The sequence below is a fragment of the Equus asinus genome, chromosome 13 (assembly GCF_041296235.1).
Source record: "Equus asinus isolate D_3611 breed Donkey chromosome 13, EquAss-T2T_v2, whole genome shotgun sequence".
Taxonomy (NCBI): domain Eukaryota; kingdom Metazoa; phylum Chordata; class Mammalia; order Perissodactyla; family Equidae; genus Equus; species Equus asinus.
In genome coordinates this window covers 26,485,156-26,500,073 of record NC_091802.1, presented here as the reverse complement: position 1 = coordinate 26,500,073, position 14,918 = coordinate 26,485,156, and the positions used below count along the sequence as shown (strand labels likewise).

The 14,918-nt window shown below is 35.3% G+C and overlaps 1 protein-coding gene across 1 annotated transcript in view; it reads left to right on the top strand.

Annotated features, from left to right (window-relative positions):
- Nucleotides 1-14,918, top strand: part of USP32 (ubiquitin specific peptidase 32) — a 202,820-nt gene that overhangs the window by 137,981 nt on the left and 49,921 nt on the right. Inside the window, exons 11-12 of the mRNA XM_044744462.2 lie at nucleotides 3,469-3,530; nucleotides 11,346-11,448. Of these exons, the coding sequence (XP_044600397.2) occupies nucleotides 3,469-3,530; nucleotides 11,346-11,448 (165 nt within the window). The remainder of the gene's footprint in view (nucleotides 1-3,468; nucleotides 3,531-11,345; nucleotides 11,449-14,918) is intronic.

The window sequence follows — 14,918 nt, the reverse complement described above, 5'->3', positions numbered from 1 at the left end:
GGCCTGTAATATCCATTTAAATCAATCAGTTGTTCTACTGTCAGGTATAATTTTCAGCAGAAATTTAAGTTAATGGCTTTATAAAATATAAATATGTACAAAAATAATATAAATACTATAAACAGAAATAACGTACTTGGTAATATCAAAATTGGTGAACTATTTTTATCTCATTTAAAATAATATCCTCAACTACTTTACTGCATAATTAATTATATAAACATTTTGGTCACTTAAGTTTGTATCTTAGTCACTCTCATGCTCTCATGTAGGATATCATTTCCAGTTTTTGTATTGCCTTTGCTATTTTCTCATTCTTATCAGGGGCTTGCAGTTGTACAATTTTCCATGACTCTAACTTATAAACAAGCATATGCTTGAGTTTTGCGGTTGTGTTTCCAACATTATATTGTGAAAAGCCCAAAGAATCTTTCATTGAATACCCATCAATTCATTATTTAAATTTTAACATTACATTTTGCTATACTCACTTTATCCCATATTCAGATATGCTTTTAAAACTATGTGTTCACTTAATGTATGAGTAAGCAGACTGTTATGCTAAGTTGTTTTGTTTTCTATATGTGTCTTAAAATTGGTAGAGTTAGCTGGTAAGTTTAGTGATAAAAGCTTGAATTATGCTCTTATTTTATTTGCTAAGATTCCCACTCTTGGCTGAGTGTTTTGAGTATTTAACTGTAACATATGTAAGTGTCAGTAGAATTGGAAAATCATCCCTGTGGTAATATCTTTATTTTCAATCCTCAGTGCCCAATATTTTGCAGAGGAAGCATGCTAAACATAATCCGGGTCTTTTGACTTATACCTCCGTCAAAAAGTATCAAATGTTAAAAAGTGTGGCAGACAGAATAATGTCATCCCTGCCTCCCCCACACCCCCAACCAATACCCATACCCTAATCCCTGGAACCTGTGAATATGTTCTGTTACATGGCAAAGGGGACTTTGCAGGTGTATCAGGTTAGGGACTCTGAGACAAGGAGATTCGCCTGGATTATCTGCTGGGCCCAGTCTTTCCCACCTGTGGTCAGAGAGGTCGAGACAGAGAGACAGAGACACAGTGTTGGAAGAAGGGTTAGAGAGATGCAGAGTTACTAGCTTTGAAGATAGAGGAAGGGGCCATGGGCAAAGGAATATGGGTGAACTCTGTAGGCTGGAAAAGACAAGGAAATGTATTCTTCCCTTAACTTCCGGAAAGGAATACAGCCTTGCTGACATTTTGATTTTAGCCTAGTGAGACTCAGGTCTGACTTTTGACCTAAAGAACTGTGAAATAATAAATATGTGTTCTTTTAAGATGTAATTTATTATAGCAGTAATTTAAAAAAAGCAGTACAGAGGGAGATAATCCATATTTATGGATTGAAGGGCTCAATATTTTAAAGACGTCAGTTCCTCTTCACTTGATTTATAGATTTGGTACACTCACGATCAAAATCCAAAGAAGTTTATTATTGTCATGATGGAACTTGACAAGCTGATTCTGAATACATACAGAAGTGTAAAGGGCCAAAAATAGCCAAGATAATATTAAAGAACAGTGTTAGAGGACTTAGATTACCAGATAATAGGACTACTATAAAACAACAGTATGAAGACAACCTGATATCTGCATAAATTAGACAAATAGACCAATGGAAAAGTATTGAGAGTCCTTAAACAGACCTACGTATATGTGATCCCTTGATTTATAACAAGGAAGACATTGCATTGCAGATGGGAAGGAATGGTTTGGTTTTTTTTTAATTATTTTATTGAGGTCATATTGGCTTACAACATTGTGTAAATTTTATGTGTGCATCACTATATTTCAGTTTCTGTATAGACTGCGTGTTCACCACCAACAGTCCAGTTTTTATCTGTCACCATACATATGTGCCATTGCATGCATACAGTGGTATACTTTACAGCAATGAAAATAAATATACTAATGCTACACAAAACAACATGGAGGAATCTTGCGTAATATTGTTTGGGAAACACTGAACCAAAGAATTCAAAAGCAGACAAAACCAATCTATGGTGATAGAATTCAGGATAGTGAATGCATCAAAGGGATGCGGTAGTGTCTGGGAAAGAACCCACAGTAGGGCTTTGGAGGAGGTAGTAATGTCCTATTTCTTGACTGGGTGAAGGTTATATAGTTGTGTTTATTTGTGAAAAGGTCAGTGAATTGTACCCTTAACATTTGTTCACTTAAGCATGTATATTATATTTCCATTTATTAAAAGTTTAAAATTTGTCTACAAAAAATATGTCAAAAGCCCAAGTATCCATCAGTATGAGAATGGATAAAACAAATGGTGGTATATTGGAACAATGGAATACTACTCAGCAATAAAAAAAATGAACTTCTGATACACGGATGAATCTCAAAAACCTAATTTGTATATTTCATTGTTATGTAAATGTTGTATCCAAAGATAAACAAAACTGTAAACAGATGTTGAACTCTAGTTAATGTTAGACATGCTGATGTATTTACAGAGAGCTATACCAATGTCTATAATTTACTTTGAAATGTATCCAAAAATTAAGATTGATGGATAAATTGAGGGATAGATACAAGTATAATAAAATGTTAATGTTAAAATCTGGGTAATGGGTATGACATGTTCTGTGTAAAATTCTTTCAATTTTTCTGTACTTTTGAAACTTTTCATGATAAAATAATGAGAAAGAAATTACATCTTTTGTGATGATATTTACAGAAGGCAAATAAAGAGGAAATGAGCCTTAAAAAACATATTTAGGGTCCGGCCCTCTGGCCTGGTGGTTGAGTTCAGTGTGCTCTGCTTTGGCTGCCCTGGTTTGTGTGTTTGGATCTTGGTATGGACCTACACCACTTGTTGGCCATGCTGTAGTGGTGATCCACATGTAAAAAGTGGAAGAAGATTGGTGCAGATTTTAGCTCAAGGCTAATCTTTCTCAGCAAAAAAACAAAAACAAAACGCTTATTTAGCATTAGTGGCAATGATTTGTTTCTTAGAGCTGTTCAAATTAAAATGCCACCCTTATCTTTCATCTTCTATCTCCTCTTCATCTCCGCTTCACCTTCCTCCCCAAGTGCCATGAGATACTCTTCCAATTTCACGAAAAAAAACAATATTCTCTGCATGAGGTATATTAAAATATATAGTATTAATGAAATATTCTGAAAAGTGGTTGGTTCTTTTCTTTCTTCCTTTCTTTGTCTCTTTCTTTATTTCTTATCTCACATAGAGATTTTGAAGTTGGCCTCCATTGAAATGGTTTGTTTTAAAAACAAACAGCTAAAGATGAAAGTTCAGATTTGCTCAGGTGAATCATTGATAATTCATCAGTTGAAAGCTATTGCTAATTCAGATTCCTACCTAGAAAGTGTCTCTCACACAGAGAATGTGAAATACTATACAGTCCAGTCATTGGCACCAGTCAATGGAATTTAATTTACCACTTTTTTCTCTAGGTATGTCACATAGTTCTGGGGTTAAGACCAGCTACTCCAGAAGAGGAAGGACAAATTATTAGGTAAGTTTGTAGTTTTAATCTGTGTATTTTTCATTATATTATTGAAATTTCTAAAACCTGAAGTATATTTTACTAAGCAGCATCATGCCCCACTTTAAAGTAATCATTATAGTAACACCCTATTTCTCCAAAATACTTATGTGGAAATTGTTTGGCACTATTTATGAAAGTTGAATGTAGGCCTACCTTATGATCCAGCAAGTCTACCCACGTGTATACGCTACAGAAATTTGTATATTTGACATATTTTGTTAAAGTAACTTCCTATACGAGAGATGGGATTAATTTGGAAATCAAATTCTATTTAATATTAAAATTTTATTAGTACTAAATTAATTTTTTGAAGTAAAAAAGATATAATATAAAAGGTAGCAATTTTTTCTTCCAAGAAAACAGTTCACATTTATTGTACAAAGATTATAAAGCAGAGATAAGCAAAAAGAAGCAAAAAATGCCCATCTTTCCTGTTTACAGATAATTGCTGTTGACATTTTTTTCAGCTTTATTGAGATATAATTGATAACTAAAATTGTAAGATATTAAAGTATACGATATAATGATATGAATTTGTATACATTCTGAAAGGATTCCCCCCATTGAGTTAATTAACACATCCATCACCATTGCTTTGCATATTTATCATCTTTTTTTTTTTTTGGTGAAAATGTTCAAGTTCTACTTACTCTCTTAGCAAATTTCAGTTATACAACACAGTGTTATCAACTATAGTCACCACATTATACATTAGATCTGCAGACTTTATTCATCCTACAATTGAAAGTTTGTACCGTTTTACCAACCTCCCTCTTTGCCTGCAGCTGCCAGCCTGTGGCAACCAGTTTTCTACTCCATTCCTGAGTTTCACTTTTTTTTTTTTTTTTTTTTAAGATTCCATGCATAAGTGATACCATGCAGTATTTGTCTTTCTCTGTCTGGCTTATCTCACTTAGCGTAACGCCCTCCAGCTTCATCCACGTTGTTGTAAATGACAAGATTTTCTTTTTTAAGGCTGAATAATATTCCATTATATATATATCACGTTTTCTTTATCCCTTTATCTGTTGTTGGACACTGAAGTTGTTTCTGTCTTGCTTATTGTGAATAATGCTTCAGTGAACATGAGAGTACAGCTATCTCTTCAAGCTGATTTTGTTTCCTTTTGCTGTATACCCATAAGTGGGGTTGCTGGGTTGTGTGATAGTTCTATTTTTAATTTGTTGAGAAACCTCCATACCATTTTCCATAGTGACTGTACCAATTTACATTCCTACCGACAGTGTACAAGAGTTCCCTCTTCTCCACATCATTGCCAGCATTTATTCTCATCTTTTTGATAATAGCCATCCTAACAGGTGTGAGGTGATGTCTCATTGTGGTTTTGATTCGCATTTCCCTGATGATTAGTGATATTGAACACCTTTTCATGTACCTATTGGCCATTTGTATATCTTTGGAAAAATGTCTGTTTAGGTCCTTTGCCCATTTTTTAATTGAATTATTTGTTTTTTGCTATTGAGTTATATCAGTTCCTTGTATATTTTAGAGATTAACCTCTTATCTTGTATTTGGCTTGCAAATATCTTCTCCCATTCCATGGCTGTCTTTTCATTTTGTTGATGGTTGCACTATTGACACTTTTAACATTCACATACCCACATATGGGATTGTAAAATTTTACAAAAATAAGAATATTCTGAAATATTGTTTTATTTTCTTTTTCACTGCAAATCATATAAAATGATACTTTTATATCTCAAAAGCCAGTTATAATTTAAATTATTGCCTAGTAGGCCCTATTTATCCCCTATTTTTATCTGTATTTTTCTTTAAATGTAAGTGTATTGGAACAATTTAGTAATAAAATCTGTGTGCCTTGGTTAGGGATTTACTTAGGCAAAATTACTTGAGGTGAAATACTTGGGTTAATAGGCCTGTACATTTTTATAGATATAATTCAATTTTTAATACCTCAAGTATCTTTCATTGCTTTAGGGTTACCGTTATACTACATATTCATAAAGAAAGTTTCAGAAAGAGGACTGAATTGCTACTGAACTTTGCTTTTAGAATAAACTCTTACTATATAGCTTGTCACTTGACTTTTTCTTAAAAGTAGTGTGTATACAAATTTTTCAGTAGTTTCTTCTGGTTTTGGACTACTGAATAAAAGAGAGTTTATTGAAATAGAATTGTTTGGAATACCTGAATACAGAATTACATAGTAAACATTAAAACAAGCATTGACAGTTGAGATTCAGATTAGTTGAAGTAGCAAGTATATTTTCTAGACTTTTAAAATGGATTTTTAAAAATGATTATTTCTTAAAGAAGATTAAGCAAAATCAAGGTTAAGCAAACTCCATTTTGTAAAATGTTCATAAAAACGCTAGTCTCATGTAGTCTTTTTAATTTTCATACTCAGAAGACTCATTCTTGTTTGTAGTTTTCAGATGTTGAAAATGTCTTGATTTTCTCTAATTTTTAGCTATTTTAGCTAAATGTAAAATAAAATTTAAAAATACATTGAAGTGTACAAATGAGATATTGTGAGGAAATACTGAAAGGCTTTATGTAGCTGCAGTACCTTTTTTCTTATAATATTGAAGTCTAATTTCATGTTATACTAATATCTTCTGAAGTCAATATGACTTAGCATAGATATTAAGAATGCTGTGCGAACTGTATATTTATTTATTTATTTATTTATTTATTGGCTTAATTATTTTGTAAGTGCTGATAGCTTCCCTAGTTAAAAATATTATGTTGATATAATCTTATGTTTTTATGGAATTTTGTTCTTTGCAAAGTGCTTCCACGTGCATTATTTCATCTAGTTCTCAGGATGACGGCATGAAATTAGTGACATCATCCCATTTTGTAAAAGAGGAAACAGATTCACAAAAGTTGAGGAACTTACCTAAAGTTACATAGAAGTGGCAGAATCAAACCTAAGACTACTTTTTGTTAAAAACACAAATAATCTACTGCTTTCTATATTCTTTATTTTTCAATAAATCTGAATTTCAAATCCTGGATTCTAAATTGGTTCATTTCATTTAGATTTTTTAAGTTTTGTTTTATTTTGCCTCCATTTTCACTTCTAAAAATTCATTTGATTGTCATGATTTTTAAAGGATGAGTCAGGTTGGTACATAGGCAGTGAGGTGAAAGAAATATTTCTCTCTAACTTAAAGAATCAGTACTCTGTTTAAAAATCAGTATCTTGATTTCTGCAATGACTGAGTGAAGATCTCAGCAAATCCTCTCCCCAAAAAGCAATTGGACAAAATATAAAACTAGACAAAATTGTCAGTCAACTAAGGACTCTGGAAACTGACCAGAGGTATTCAACAAATTTTGAAGCATTTACTCAAGAAAAACTACTAAACTTTGGTAAGAATAACAGGAATCTCTAATAATTTTACCTGGCACAGTTCCCACTCCGTCTCATCCAACAGTTCTGCATGACGGTTTTACCAGGGAAGGCCAGCAAGGGCTGACTTGATTTGGAGTAGAGCAGGGATGAAAGTCTACCCAAGAGAACTATAAAAAAAACAGTAGAGATCATGGTGGCAAATAATCAAGGAACATGACTAGCTTGGGGTTAAGATACTGGTTAAGGGAAGCAACAGACTGTCAGACTAGTCAAAATTTTAACAATGAGATCCAGCGTACAAGATAACCACAGTGAATATTAATAAACTTCCATATACCCTAATGATCTGGAAGGCTGCTTGTATACAAGGCTACATGCAAGCTCAGGAGATACTGAATAGGGCTTTAGCTATCTAGTCATTCCTGATTGGATGTGAGGCCTTGCACATGCAACAGGTAAAAGCCAGAGAATGTTTTTAACATACCTGAACTTTGCGTGTGTTTCCCAAACTGTGAACAGATCCATCAGGAAAAAGGTGTTACTGGCTCAAGATGTTTAAACACAACCTCTCACCAATCAATGGCTGACCAGTAAGTTATGCTTTCCCCAACAAAGCCAGACTTAAATATAAAATAATAATGGGGCCGGCCCAGTGGCACAGTGGTTAAGTTCGCTCGTTCTGCTTTGGCGGCCCAGGGATTGCTGGTTTGGATCCCGGGTGCAGAATGGCACCGCTTGGCAAGCCATGCTGTGGTAGGCATCCCCCATATAAAAAGTAGAGGAAGATGGGCACAGATGTTAGCTCAGGGCCAGTCTTCCTCAGCAAAAAGAGGAGGATTGGCAGCAGATGTTAGCTGAGGGCTAATCTTCCTCAATAAAAAAGAAATCAAAGAACTTAGACTAGCTTAGACAACTTCAAAAAAGAACAGAATTGAAGAACTTAAAGTTCCTGAATTCAAAACTTAGTATAAGCCTACATTAATCAAGACAGTGTAGTACTGGTGTAAAGATAGACATAGAGATCAATCAAACTGAACTGACAGTTTAGAAAGAAGCCCTTATATATTTGGTCAATTGATTTTCTACAAATTATCCAAGAAAATTCAATGGAGAAAGGGTTTTCATTTTCAACAAATGGTACAGAATAATTGGATATCCACATGTGAACAGATTTAGACCCTTACCTCATACCATACACAAAAATGTACTCAAAATGTGTCTCATAGACCTAAACATAAGAGCTAAAACTATAACACTTATGAAAATAAAACTAATATAAAATCTTCGTTATTTGAGGTTAGCACACCAAAAGCACAATCCATAAATGAAAAAAATTTTTGATAAATTGGACTTAGTCACAATTAAAAACTTTTGAGGTTCAATGGGCACCATTCAGCCAGAGACTGGAAGAAAATATTTACAAATTATATCTTTGAAAAAGGACTTGCTTCCAGGTTATATAAATGTTACAACATATGAAATTTAAAAATCTAATTAAAAATGTGCAGAAGACTTGAATTGACATTTCACCAGTCAGGTATGAATGAATGAATGAAGAATGGCTAATAAACCCTTGAAAAGATGCCCAGCAGCATCTTCAGGGAAGGCAAATTAAAAGTACAGTGAGAGGAGTGACTCAGTGAAAGTGGTGTAGTAGGTAACTTCAAGAGCCTGTTTTTCCACAGAAACATTGAACAATAAAGGAAAAAAGTCTAAAAATAAAGTTTAGCAGACTTTATTTTGACAAGCACAAATTCTGGAGCCAAAAAATATGGTAACTGAAATGAAAAATTCACTAGAGGGATTCCTCACCAGATTTGAGCAGATAGAAGAAGGAATCAACGAACTTAAAGTAGGCCAGTTGAAATTATCCACACTGAGAAGTAGAAAGAAAAAAGAATGAAGGAAAATTAACAGCGCTTAGGAGACCTATGGAATAGCAGCAAGCATACCAACATACACATGATGGGAATTCCAGAAGAGCAAGAGAGAGAAAAATGGCAGAATATTTGAAGAAATAATGGCCTAAAACTTCCCAAATTTGATAAAAGACATGAGTCTAAACACTCAAAAAGCTCACTGAATTCCAAGGATAAACTCTTAAGAGATCCACACCAAGACACGTTACAATCAAATTGTCAGAAGCCAGGGACAGAATTTTCAAGGCAGCAAGAGAGAAGCTGCTCATCCTATACAGTGTATCCTCAATAAGATTAACTGCAGTTTTCTCATCCGAAACCTTGGAATCCAGAAATGAGTGGAATGGAATTCTTATTAAAGTACTGAAAGAGGGGCCGGCTCAGAGGTGCAGCGGTTAAGTTCGCACGTTCTGCTTTGGCGGCCCGGAGTTTGCTGGTTCAGATCCCCCGTGCGGGCATGGCCCCGCTTGGCACGCCATGCTGTGGTAGGTGTCCCACATATAAAGTAGAGGAAGATGGGCATGGATGTTAGCTCAGGGCCAGTCTTCCTCAGCAAAAAGAGGAGGATTGGCAGCAGATGTTAGCTCAGGGCTAATCTTCGTTAAAAAAACAAAAAAAGTACTAAAAGAAAAAACTGTAACCAAGAATTCTACATCTAGCAAAAATATTTCTTCAAGAATGATTTGGGGTGTTGGCTCTGTGTCCGAGTGGTTAAGTTCGCGCACTCCACTGCAGGCAGCCCAGTGTTTCATTGGTTCGAATCCTGGACGCGGACATGGCACTGCTCATCAAGCCACGCTGAGGCAGCATCCCACATGCCACAACTGGAAGGACCCACGACGAAGAATATACAACTATGTACCGGGGGGCTTTGGGGAGAAAAAGGAAAAAAATAAAATCTTTAAAAAAAAAAAAGAATGGTTTGGATTTTGAAATGAATTCTTATATGTGACACCAAAAGCATGAGCAGCCAAAGAAAAAAATAAATAAATTTGACTTCATCAAAATTACAAACTTCTGTTCATCAAAGAACCTTGTCAAGAAAGTGAAGAAGACAACCTACAGAATGGAAGATCTTTCTAAATCATAGAACTGACAAAGGTCAAGTAAATAGAATACGTAAAGAACTCCTACAACTCACCAACAAAAAGACAAACAACTCAATTAAAAAATGGGCAAAGGACTTGATTACACATTTCTCCAAAGCTGATATACAAATAGTCATCAAGCACATAGATGCTCAAATCATGTCAGAAAGCATATTGGTGATTGTCAAGGGCTGGGGGAAGGGAGAAATAGAGAATAACTGCTTAGTGTATAACTGCTTAATTAGGATGTATGAAAATGTTTTGGAGAAATTCACATAACATGAAACCATTTTAAAACATAAAATTCAGCAGCATTTAGTACATTCAAAATAAGCAGTCACCACCTTATATGAATTTCTCCTCCACAAAAATAGTGTTTTAAAAATCACAATGTACGGCCGGCCCGGTGGTGCAGCGGTTAAGGTCGCAAGTTCCGCTTCTCAGTGGCCCGGGGTTCGCCGGTTCGGATCCCAGGTGCGGACATGGCACTGCTTGGCACGCCATGCTGTGTTAGGCGTCCCACAAATAAAGTGGAGGAAGATGGGCATGGGTGTTAGCTCAGGGCCAGGCTTCCTCAGCAAAAAAAGAATAGGACTGGCAGTAGTTAGCTCAGGGCTAATCTTCCTCAAAAGAAAAAAAAATCACAATGTGACACCACTTCACACCCACTAGAATATTTTATTATAGAGAAGACAGACAATAAGAAGTGTTGGTGAAAATACGGAGAAACTAGAACCCTCATACATTACTGATGGGAATGATAAATGGTGCATCCACTTGGAAAACAGTTTGCCAGTTTCAAGTGATGAGATGTTAGATGGAAAAACAAAATGTGGTATATACATACCTATGGAATACTACTATTGAGTAATAAAAAGGCACAAACTAATGATATCTGCTACAACATAGATGAACCTTAGAAACATACTTAGTAAAAGAGGCCAGATGTGAAAGATCATGTGCTATATCACTCCATTTATACAAAATGTTTGGAAAAGAGAAGTGTAGAAGAGAGAAAATAGACTAATGGTTTCCTGGGGCTGAGAGTGGTAACACAGATTGACTAAAAATGGGCAGAAGGTCTCTTTGGGGTAATTGAAATGTTCTAAAATTGGATTGCGGTGGTGATTGCACACATTTGTAAATTTACCAAAATCATTAAGTTGTTCACTTAATTCGGGTAAATTTTATGTTATGTAAATTATTCCTCAATAAAGCTATTTTGAAAACATCAGTACGAGGCTTGATAGTGGTGATATGACTCCTGAAATTGGCTTATCAATGTTTCACTAATTGAAATTGTGACAGTCTCCGGAGTGTATCTATTTGTTTCATATTTTTCCTTTATAAAAATTTATAATGATAATTTGCAGATGTGTGGTCATCTATTTCACACACCATTTGATGTACTGAATTTCTTTTGTGTGTACAGAGGATGGTTAGAACGAGAGAGCAGGTATGGTCTACAACCAGGACACAACTGGTTTATCATCTCCATGCAGTGGTGGCAGCAGTGGAAAGAATATGTCAAATATGTGAGTAAGATTCTTGTTTATTTACATTTTTCATAGAGTTTTCAGTTCTATCAGACTTTGTGTGACTACTGGTCAGTAATAAAATGCTCCAACCTAGATAAGATTTGAGGGGAAAGAAATGAATACTCATATAATACTTCCTATCAACCAGGCTCTGTGCTTACACTTCCACATAAATTTCCTCCCTTGCAAAAGCTCTGTGAAGAAGGTAATACTGGGCATGGGGGTACATATATATGCACCTTACATATCTCTTTTAATCTTCACAATATCTCTATGAGGAAGGTAGTATTATACCCATTTTACCTGTGAGGAACCTGAGGCTGAGATTAAAGGTAATCTGAATATCTTGCTCAGATTGGAAGTTCTGGGATCAAACCTAAGGACTGACTTTAAAGCCAGTGAATGTTGTCTCAACCACATCATTTACGTTACCCTTCATTTGTTCACCTTTTCCATCAAACAGTTGAAGACTCTGGGTAAGAAGTGCTGATTTTCTATTCAAGAAAGTTAATTTCAGAACTAACATTAGAGCTCAATTTTTAAATGATAATCTGCCATCATTCCAAATAAAAAGTTAAAAAAGAAATTCTCATTAGTGAATATTCTATAGTCTTATTTAAAACATAGAAAGAATTTTTTTCAGAATTAAAAAACTAAGAAAGAGTAATGCCAGGAATCAAATTTCTTCATTCTTGGAGAGTCAGTTGATATATCAGCTCATTGTCAGTTGTCTAATGATCACTAACGAAAATTTTAATAATTTGATTCCTACTTTTTCTATATGTCCTTTTCTGTCATTGTTTATTTATCAGAATATTGGTAAACTGTTTACATTATCTACCTCATTATTCTGCATGGTTCTTTTTCCCTTTTGCAGAGTTTAGTAGTGTGTTTTCACTACTAACATAACGTAAAATACGTTAATTGGAAAAGGTAGACTTCGGTGTCACTGAAGGAATAAAAATTTGCAAATGACTTCAAAGACCTTGTAGGTAGATAATGATGATGATTGTAGATAGAAAGTGAGAACATTGGGATAAAGCACCACAGTCTATTTTGAAATGCTTTTTGCTCTTTATACAGGCGTGCACCACGTAATGACATTTCAGTCACTGACAAATTGCGTATACAATCGTGATCCCATAAGGTTAGTACCATTTAGCCTAGGTGTATAGTGGGCTATACCAGCTAGGTTTGTGTAAGTACCCTCTATGATGCTTGCACAATGACGAAATGACTGCAGTTTAAGTACTCTATGTATGCTGATGACACAGATTTATATCTTTGGACCAGACCTCTCTGAACTCTACTTGGATGCCCAATTGGTATCTCAGACTTATTGAGTACCGTCATGCATTGCTTCATGTCAGGGATATGTTCTAAGAAATGCATCATTAGGTGATTTTGTTGTTGTGCAAATATCATAGAATGGTCTGAAGGGGTACAAAATACGCCACCCCAAAATGTATCTCTTCAACATGAGGATTATTTTAGGCTGATTAGTTTTAAGAAACAAAAGACTCAGAAAATTTTTATTAGCTCCTGCTTAACTGCCTCAAAGAATTCAGATAAAAAAACTGTCTCAGGAAGCGAGCTATCACCTTAGCATAACATGAATTAGGTAATAGACAGGGAGGAACCTAGAAAAGCCTGTTTGTTGGGCTTCCCTCTATGTTCTTCTGTTTCTGTGTGGCCAAACACTTGTTTTCCAAATGTTTGCTCCTTTTCACCTACCTGTAAATTGCTTTCCTTCCGTTTGAAGTCCCTAACTCTCCCCACCCCCAACAACTTCTTTTGTCTTTAGCTGAGGATGGTACTTAAGGTGAGGGCTTCAGCCATTTTGGCCAGTTACTTGTTTTTCCTGGGTTTCTCCTATTTATACGTGTTATTAAACTTCTGTTCGTTTTTCTCCTGTTACTCTGTCTCATGTCAATTTAATTCTTAGACCAGCCAGAAGAACCTAGAAGGATAGAGGTTTCTTCCTTCCCTATAGTACTTACACAAACCTAGATGATATAGCACACTACACACCTAGGCTGTATGGTACTAAGCTTGAGGGACCACCATTGTGTAAGCAAACCATTGTTGACCAAACTGCCGTTTAGTAGCACATGACCATATATATATGTATAAAGCATAAAAAGAAGTAGCATCATCACTGATAAGAAAGTGAATCCTGCCTCTTATTTTGCAACATCATAAACCATTCATACAATTCAGAAGGAATCATAAAATTATCAAAATAGAATTATCTTATCTTAAAGTGCCACATTGTCAGTCCTTTTAGGAATCATCCTCTCAGAGAAAGAAAAATTTCTCACCATGGGTGAAACTACCTATCTAGAGACCTATCTTCCTGAAGCATGGGCTTCTGGGATAGTTTATGGTAGTTCCAGACCCAGAAGTCAGTAAAAACAAAACAAGGTCCTTTGATGTTTAGGTGAAAAAAATTTCCCAGAGCAACTGCAAATTACGTAGTCAAAAAGAGCCAGTGAGGGGCCAGTCCAGTGGTGCAGCAGTTAAGTGTGCATGTTCCACTTCAGCAGCACAGGGTTCGACAGTTTGGATCCCGGGTGTGGACCTATGCACTGCCTGTCCAGCAATGCTGTGGCAGGCATCCCACATAAAATAGGAGAAGATGGGCATGGATATTAGCTCAGGGCCAGTCTTCCTCAGCAAAAAGAGGAGGATTGGCAGCAGATGTGAGCTCAGGGCTAATCTTTCTCAAAAGAAAAAAGAAAAAGAGCCAGTGACTGCAATATATGACCATTATTGGTTGGTTCAGTGTATAGAAGGAAAGTAGTGATAAGGTTAATTAACTAAAAATGTTGACAGTTTTACTGAAAGCCAAGAAGAGTGGAAGCAATGACAAGAAAAATAGGGCAGAGAATGGGAAAAAAGAGAGAACCTAAGTAGTGGTGACAGTTTCAGGCAGTGCCAGACACTGGGAGCAATAGATTCCTAGAATAGAAAAGAAGGCCAAATACAATAAGAAGACATAACACTTTAGATTGAAACATTGGAAAAAAAGTGAAGAAAAGCCTGTATTTTCCATGTCTAAAGGGTATCATTCATTGTGCCATGTTAAAAGCATATGGTATAGTCTGTAGTCTTTGGGGGCAAAGATTGTAGCTTCTGATAAGCTATTACAATCATTCTATTGCTAAATTATTATAAAACTCAACCTAACAGATTTAATGCCTGGTAATTTATCATCCCGTTTTCTTGCCAACGATATTGATAGATTCAGCCTATGGACTAAGCTGTTTATAATAAAAAATATTATGAGAATGGTTTCATGTAAATTTTCTTTAGAAACATAGGCTCCATATAAGATTTCCAAACCCATTAAAGCATTTAAAATACAATTCTAAATATTTCTCCTTGAAATTCTGTTAAATGCCAAACTCAGAGGAAAACTTGAAGAAAATTATTTGCTCAAGTGGGATTAAGGAAACCTAATCTTC